The sequence below is a fragment of the Olea europaea genome, unplaced genomic scaffold, assembly GCF_002742605.1.
Source record: "Olea europaea var. sylvestris unplaced genomic scaffold, O_europaea_v1 scaffold1939, whole genome shotgun sequence".
In the NCBI taxonomy this organism is placed as follows: Eukaryota; Viridiplantae; Streptophyta; class Magnoliopsida; order Lamiales; family Oleaceae; genus Olea; species Olea europaea.
In genome coordinates this window covers 116,081-124,218 of record NW_019237225.1, presented here as the reverse complement: position 1 = coordinate 124,218, position 8,138 = coordinate 116,081, and the positions used below count along the sequence as shown (strand labels likewise).

General features: G+C 34.9%; 1 protein-coding gene across 1 annotated transcript in view; it reads right to left on the bottom strand.

Annotated features, from left to right (window-relative positions):
- Nucleotides 1-7,400, bottom strand: part of LOC111379166 (ferredoxin-dependent glutamate synthase, chloroplastic-like) — a 19,987-nt gene extending 12,587 nt beyond the window's left edge. Inside the window, exons 1-11 of the mRNA XM_023002502.1 lie at nt 6,922-7,400; nt 4,281-4,593; nt 3,436-3,878; nt 3,227-3,358; nt 3,034-3,132; nt 2,723-2,793; nt 2,341-2,437; nt 1,535-1,627; nt 1,174-1,319; nt 481-640; nt 34-237 (exon numbers count right to left, since the gene is read on the bottom strand). Of these exons, the coding sequence (XP_022858270.1) occupies nt 34-237; nt 481-640; nt 1,174-1,319; nt 1,535-1,627; nt 2,341-2,437; nt 2,723-2,793; nt 3,034-3,132; nt 3,227-3,358; nt 3,436-3,878; nt 4,281-4,593; nt 6,922-7,212 (2,049 nt within the window). The 5' untranslated portion in view covers nt 7,213-7,400. The remainder of the gene's footprint in view (nt 1-33; nt 238-480; nt 641-1,173; nt 1,320-1,534; nt 1,628-2,340; nt 2,438-2,722; nt 2,794-3,033; nt 3,133-3,226; nt 3,359-3,435; nt 3,879-4,280; nt 4,594-6,921) is intronic.
- Nucleotides 7,401-8,138: the final 738 nt, after the last annotated feature.

Here is an 8,138-nt window from a genome sequence, read left to right as displayed (position 1 = left end):
AGCACAAAAAAAAAAAAAAAAAAAAAAAAAAAAAAAAAAAAAAAAAAAGTAGTATAAAAGCTTGAAGATTATAATTGACATGATATCAGAAGATATCAAAGGAGAAGAAATGCAAAAGAAGAAAACCTGGGAGGCATTCTCAGGACCAACTTCTAGTATGTTTCCTCGCTTCCCGAGGTTGACTTCAAGAGACATGACTAATCCTTCTCTAAGAGGATCAATAGCTGGATTTGTAACCTGGTGTTTTACACACGAAAAACCACCTAATGAATGATATCAGCTTTAAAGATTTGGCATAAAGATACTACAAAAAGGTAAACTTGAACATCATTCTGGAACAAATAACAGAAAACAAAGAAACTGAAAGCATGTTTACCTGATAAAAGGGCCATGTCACACATTGGATATTGTTACTAATCATACAGTAAAGACTAAAGAGTGCCATGTCTATTGAAAGATATGGATACAAAAATTTCAAACCTGAGCAAATCGCTGCTTGAAATAATCATATAGCATATGTGGTTTTCTAGACAATACTGCCAATGGAATATCATCCCCCATGCAAAAAGTAGGCTCCTTCCCTTGAGATGCCATTGTTTCAATTACCATTTGAACATCCTCACTAGAATAGCCATGTGCCCTATTTTCATCAATAATTAAGATAAAAGTTATGACAGTTAAAAGACTAAGAGCATGTTTGGCTAAGCTTGAAAAAAAAATTTTCATATAAGTTTACTGAAATACAAAATAGTTAATTTCTGCCATGATGAGGCAAGAGACTTGCTTTCAAGATAAATGGTAAATTCATCTTCAGAAAACACCTGTATATATTTTAAGCAGACGTCATTTTCCACTGTAAAATGGGGGTGGGGTTGTGTACAGCCTCCATCTCACATTGTTCCTCACACCACTTTTTGGCAAAAAGATCAAAAACATTTGCTTCACTATTTTCAAATCTACTTCAGCTTTCTATCACAAGTTTTACTAAACTTGAGACAGAAAATTTTGAAATTTAAATGTGAGCGTATTTTCATTTTTAGATAATGACATTCTTTTTGAGACTGATATAGATTAAGTTTAAGTCACACATTTATCCAGCCAAGAGCTGGAAATTAAAGCATCACAATACAAAACATCAAAGATACAAATGAAGTAAAAAATCCAAAGACTTACTGTTGACGTCTAAATATTGCTCCGTTGTCCACTAGGTTTTGTGAAAGAAAGTTCACAGGCTTCAAAATTCGGAGGTTTTCGCTCACCCATTTTCCATAAGGATTTGATAATGCAACTTGCTTTTTAACCTCTGCATTCTCATACACCTAAAAAGAATAATTAAGAAATTATGGCAAAGAAACATGTAATTATCTATGTATACAGCCTCCAGAAATTAGAGATCAATAATTAGAATTTTGAAAGTACAATCTAATATGAATCATAAGTTCTGTATATAAAGTGATTGTCTCTACTATTAAGAATAAGGAAAACTACATTTTAACGCCATCAAAATTACAGACAACTAAATCTCTTTGCGAACCTGACCACTGGGTAGATTAACAGCTATCATCATTCCAGGACCTAAGCGCCCCTTCATTATGACTTTTGAATCATCCATGGGAAGGACCCCAACCTAGAAAGAATAGGATAAATTGTAGATCAGAATATATTTTTTTTGCAACTGTATATGGGGATATATTAATGCAAAGAAGATGAAAACGAATCTTAACTGAAAGCAGTAAATTAAAGTAAGTGGTTCAGAAAAAGGTCACATGGCAATATTTTACTCTCATCACTTTCTGCATATATATTGTAACATAAACTTTGATTTCATATGAAAGAAAGGTAGGTTTAATGGTCCTCGACACAGCATTCCGTTCTATATTTACACTATTTCAAAAAGATATACAGTGTTTTGGAATAGAGTCTTGGCTACATTTTTTTTCATGGAAGTAAATACACATCATCTTCCATTTAAGTACCAGAACTTTTAAACGGAAAAAGTTTGATTATACGTCTTTATGCAAAAAGGCCATAGTTTTAGCTTCTTTTGGGCATCTATAAATTAGCAATTCAAAGGTTCTCACTACGCCCTTCCATCTCATAATTATCTATTGGAAGGGTCTTTAGATGTAGTTTGAATGTTTTCTCGTTTTCTTTTTCTAGATAGAAGATGCTTGTTCCTTGATTTCTTTGTAATAATCCTAAGTCTCATCTAAAAATTTTATTGGTTCCCAAATTAAGGTACAAATCATGGACAATATTGTCATCCAAGCTATCTTATATATTCCATGAAAGTTTAAAATCCAAAAAAGGACCTGTGACAGATGAAGAAAACATACTTACCTCGGAGGCAACATAGACGACATTGTCTATTGTTCGCCAATATCTAGCAGGACGAAGTCCATTACGGTCAAGACAAGCTCCAACTGTTTTTCCATCACTATGGCAAATGATGGAAAACAAAGATGAGAGAATACACGACAAGAACAGTAAGCTAAGACTTATTCCGAAGAAAAACAAAGATGAGGATATGACAGAGAAATCAAATAGACAAAAAAGTTAATTAGGTTATGCTCACATGATTGAAGAAATGCTGTAAATGATGCAATCCAAAATTTCCTCTTATGTCGAGATCAACATCGTCTAAACTTCTTAATAATGTTAATATATTTTATATAACCGCTGCATAAATGACAAACAATAAGACCTGCACTTGCTAAGTCACCTGAATAAGAGTAAAGCAGGTCCATCCCAAGCCTCCATTTGACCCTTGTAGTAGTCATAAAAATCAACAATCTGAGAAGAAAGAATAGTCAGCTGTGTCTATGGGGACTTGCAACTGATATACTTCAATAAAAACACATCAGAATTCAAAACTTAATCTATAAATTTGTAAGACTTTGAAATTAGTGCATAAAACACAAACTATTACAAATTAAGCAGCATGAAGAAATAGTTCAGTAATTAAAAGGAAACTGTAACGGGGTAAATGACCTTTGTGAAAAGCATATATGAGTTATACAATAAATATAATACCTCAGGATATTTGATAGCCAATGTTGGATGATTTTTGTATGCCTCTGGAACAAGAATCATCAGGGCTTCCTCAGGAGTGCGACCACTTCTTATTAAAAACTGTTTAAAACATATATTAGAAAATTATTGCCTCTAGAATGCATTTCACGGACCAACAAAGAAAACACGTGCATATAAATGCAATAGACCATACTTCTGCAGCACTATCAAGATTTGCAGAATCAGATGCCTTTGGGTTTCCAAAAGGGCGGATTTCATTTTCACGACCACGCCAAAAGGGAGACTTTAGTGAAGCCTCACGAGATTGCATCCAGTTCAAGTTCCCCTGCATTAAACTTTCAGCCTCAATACAATGACCAATCAGATAATGCATGAGAATGAACATCATTAGAACAATTTAACCTGTATAGTATTGATCTCTCCATTGTGACCAAGGAACCTCATTGGTTGAGCTAGTGGCCATCTAGGACTAGTATTTGTACTATATCTCCGGTGGTAAATAGCAAAGGGAGATTTATAAAGATCATTTTGTAGATCAAAATAAAATTTACCAAGAACCTCTGAACGAAGCATTCCCTTGTACACAATAGTTTGACTGGATAATGAGCAGAAGTAAAGTTCATTTCCCCAAGTCTCTGAGCTGGCTGCTCTTTCAATCAACTTCCTACAGATATACAGTTCTCTTTCAATGTCATCGATGTTTTCTTCTTTAGCAATTTGTACAAAGACCTGCTGTATGTTCGGCATAGTTTCTCTTGCATAGTAACCAACTATGGAAGTATCTACAGGTACAGTCCTCCATCCAAGAACTTGAAGACCCTCTTGTTTAAATATATTCAAAATAACTGCATAAGCAGATAAAAGTTTCTAAAGACAGTCTCAGAAGAAGAAAAATAACAGGGTATACTGATAGAATTGACGAAGTAGAGTAACAGATTCAATTCAGTTTTGCAAATTTCAAAACTATGCGCAAATATTGAAGCAATTAGAATTCTAAAATTCACTTGAATAGCCTATGACAGTTACTTCTGACTCCTAAAAGAAATATATTTTCGATGCTTACATGGACATGGTCTTGGAGCCTCTTCTAGCATGAAATTTTGTAAATGTAATCCTTACGTAAATATGTCGCTAAGGACAATATTCCATAATTTTCTCAAGAAAACAGTAATCACAAACAACTGGAATACTCATGATGTGGTCATCTATCAACTGATAGTTCAAAGTCAAACTGCAAATTGATTAACCTGTTTGGGCTTGTTTCATAAGGTCATCGTCCTTCGGAAGGAAGATCATTCCAACACCAGTATGAGACTGGTCTAAGGCACCAATCCCTTGTTCGTTAGCCCAGTTGTTGAAAAGCTCCCAGGGAATTGAAGTCATGACTCCAGAACCATCACCAGAATCATTATCCGCTCCACAACCACCACGATGCTCCATGCATCCAAGAGCAGTAAGGGCATCCTCAACTATCTCACGTGATCCTTTATTTTCCAAGTTGGCTATAAATCCAACTCCACATGCCCCTCTTTCAGATAATATATCGTCCAAGTTTGCAACCTAAAATCATAAACCAAGTTCATCGTGGTGAAATAGCAGTAAATGGATCACTTCTTAAGAAAATGAATGACCTGAATATCTACCAACTTGAAATGTGAGAATGACAATTGTGAGCTATGAATAAATTTCCTCTAACAAACTTGATCTCATATTTCTACAAAACCCATTCTCGTTACAATTTGAGCAAGGATCTCATCTTGCAATAGTCCATCACTGTTAATGTCTATGGCGTGCATGACCACTTGCAAAAGTTGCAGGGAAGTAAAATTCCTTTATAGTTTACCAACATCGGAGTTTTAATCAACATTTGGATCCTTCCATAAAGTCTACTTAACATCATTCGATTTCGCATGATGCAAAAACTATCAGTTGGCTGAATACAATTAAAGAATTTGAAAGGAAAAATATAAATAAAATAGACAGCAGCCAAAAGCCTTTTGGTCAAAGGGTACAACTTCTTGGTCATTTGTAGTCTTTATGATGGTTCCTATGATTAGACAAAGTCTAGATTTCTTATTCTTCTTCTACATCAGTAGATACTGGCACAGCAAAGCTCAGAGAAAAGACTGAGAGCATGTGTGGCTAAGCCTAAAAAAAGTGAAGTTACTTAAAAGTAACTTTTGCTTAGTAACAGAAGTTCGAACCCAGCTCAGTTCATCCAGCTGCAACACAATTCAGTTAGCATGGTAGTTAGCAGTGATAGTCAGTTAGCCACGTGTAATCTTCAGATTGGATGTAACAGTTAGTTAGTTGAATGTACAGTTAGTTAGCTGGCTAGAGATCTATCTATTCAAGACTTGTAATTCATTTTCACTTGAATGAGAATAAATTCCTCTTCATTTCAATATGGTATCAAAGCAATAATTTGCTTCCTTTTTCATTGCAATAATCTGCACGTCCTTGAATCAAAATGGCAGAAGCTGTAAATCAAAACCAATCCTTCAATTCATCTTCCTCCTCAATGAGCAATTCCGCCATAGAGGATGGATCAAGCCCTACTTTCTGCATCATTCCGATAATCCAGGTTTGGTTCTTGTTTCCCAACCTTTGACAGGAGAGAACTATGCTTCCTGGAGTCGTGCTATAGACATCGCTTTATCAGTGAAGAATAAGATAGGATTGATCAATGGATCCACACCGAAACCTAAGAAGAATGATGATTTTTTGAATGCCTGGATCTGAAACAATAACATTGTGATATCATGGATTCTTAACTCAGTTTCCAAAGATATTTCACCTAGCATTATCTATGCTGAATCTGCTTAAGAAATTTAGGATGATCTCAAGGAGAGATATCAACAAAAGAATGCTCCTCGTATATATCAGTTGAGGAGAGAACTGATGAACATTACCCAAGGCCAATCTTCTGTAAGTGTGTATTTCATGAAGTTGAAACCCATTTGGGAGGAACTCAGCAATTACAGACCAATGTATACATGTGGAAAGTGCAATTGTGGAGGAACAAAGAAATTGACAGATCACTACCATATGGAATATATTATGTCTTTCTTAATGGGGCTAAATGACTCATTTGCTCAGGTGCGAGGTCAGTTGTTGATGATGGACCCTCTTCCCTCCATAAACAAATTATTCGCACTCATACCTCAATAAGAACACCAAAGGAGCATCAATGCGAACATTAATGCTGCTGGTAACACTGATTCAATGGCATTCCAGGTTAAGAATGATGCCAAACGGTCCAACAAAATTCAGAGGAGGGAGAGACCTGTTTGTACTTACTGTGGATACACAGGACACGCTGTGGATAAATGTTATAAATTACACGGCTACCCACCTGGATTCAAGATAAAGCAGAAATCAACCTCTAGCAATCAAGTAAACCATGCCATTTCAAACCAAGTCTCTGAATCTTTTTCTGAGCAAGCATGTGGCAATGTTGGAGACTTCATGCAGAATTTAAATTCCAATCAATATCAGCAATTGATGAACTGAGCTGGATTCGAACAACTTCTGTTACTTAGACAAAACAAAAAGAAAAGGACTCTTTTTCACGAAAGAATTACTTCCACATTCAGTTTTCTCAGCAAGCATTATAATTTCAAGAAATGAAAATACACAAACACACACATAGGGGGAAGCAGAAGCGCAACTAAGCCATTGATCATTTAAGTCAAGTTGCAGCCACCTCTCACCCCCACCCATTAAATAATATCATCAAACAAAAAAGGGAAAAAAAACTACTAATAATCACAAATTCCTATTTCAGTAATTCCAAAAACCATTGTAATTACAGGAAATCAAAAAAACAAATGGCAACACATACACACACACATATATAGAGAGAGAGTGTGTAGGAATCAGACCCACCTTGGGTTCCAAATCCGAAGACTGTTGAAGTAAGCCATTGTTGACACGTTCGATATCAGGAACAGACTTAATGGAGGCCCAGTTTTTCTTCAAACCAAGAAAACTTCTTTGCACATTACTATTATTTACACCACCCACTCTCCGCCGAGTACATGACGAGTTTTTATTTGTTTTCTTTCCACTACACAACCCAAAAAAATCAGCAAAAATCAAGTCTTTATTGGTATTAGTAATTCCATTCCCAGCAAAGAGCTTAACAGATTGCACCACCTGCGCTGAGTGTACAGACATCTTTCATCAACCTTCTTCACTTACCCACTCAAGTGTGTGCTTGTGCGTGTATATACACACACACAATCTAGCCACCTGTTTGTGAATGTGTTGGTAGAACTAGAAATGAGGAGTGTGGAGAAAGAAAGAGGGAGAGAGACTGCGAGTGTTACGAACGTGTGGAAATGGAAGAAATGAATATAGATTTGGGGAGATAAAAGAAACGCTATGAGCCACCCGCGTTTATTTTGGATCTTGGCCTCTAGTTTTCGACTCAACTGATGATGTGACATGCACACATATGATAACTACATGGTACGGACCCTGTTTGGTCCTGCTTTTAAGTTTATTTTTAATTACATATTTTATGATATTTAAAATTTTTATCAGCTTTTAATCACATATTTCATTAATTTTATTAAAATCTGATTTTTGCCAAAAGCAAACGGAGCATGACATTAGATAATTGGCGTAATACTCTTTTACATTCATCTATTTTGTGAAATACCTTTCTAACGTTTCATTTTGACGCAAAACTCTCCTAAGTCATCCAAACATTGTGTCAAATAACACTATTGTCCATTTTTTCTTTTTTGTCATATAGCCTTGTAAAATGATGATTTTACATTTTCCCTTTAAATAAGCCCCTGTGTGACAATCATTGAAAATTCTTTTTTAATCAAATTCATTTCCAATCATCTATTTTTACAATAAAATATTTTGCATGTAAATTTTTTTATTTTTTAACCACACATTATTCGAAAAAGGAAGAACCATATTCCAAAACTCATTTTTCCATTTTAATGATTGTCAAACGGGGACTAAATTAAAAAATAAAAAATAATTTTAGTCATAATCTCACAATTTTAAAAAAGTGCAAATGAGTTTCAATTAAAAATAATTAAAAGAGTTTTGTCATATGGAGATCTTTGTACCAAATTTTATAT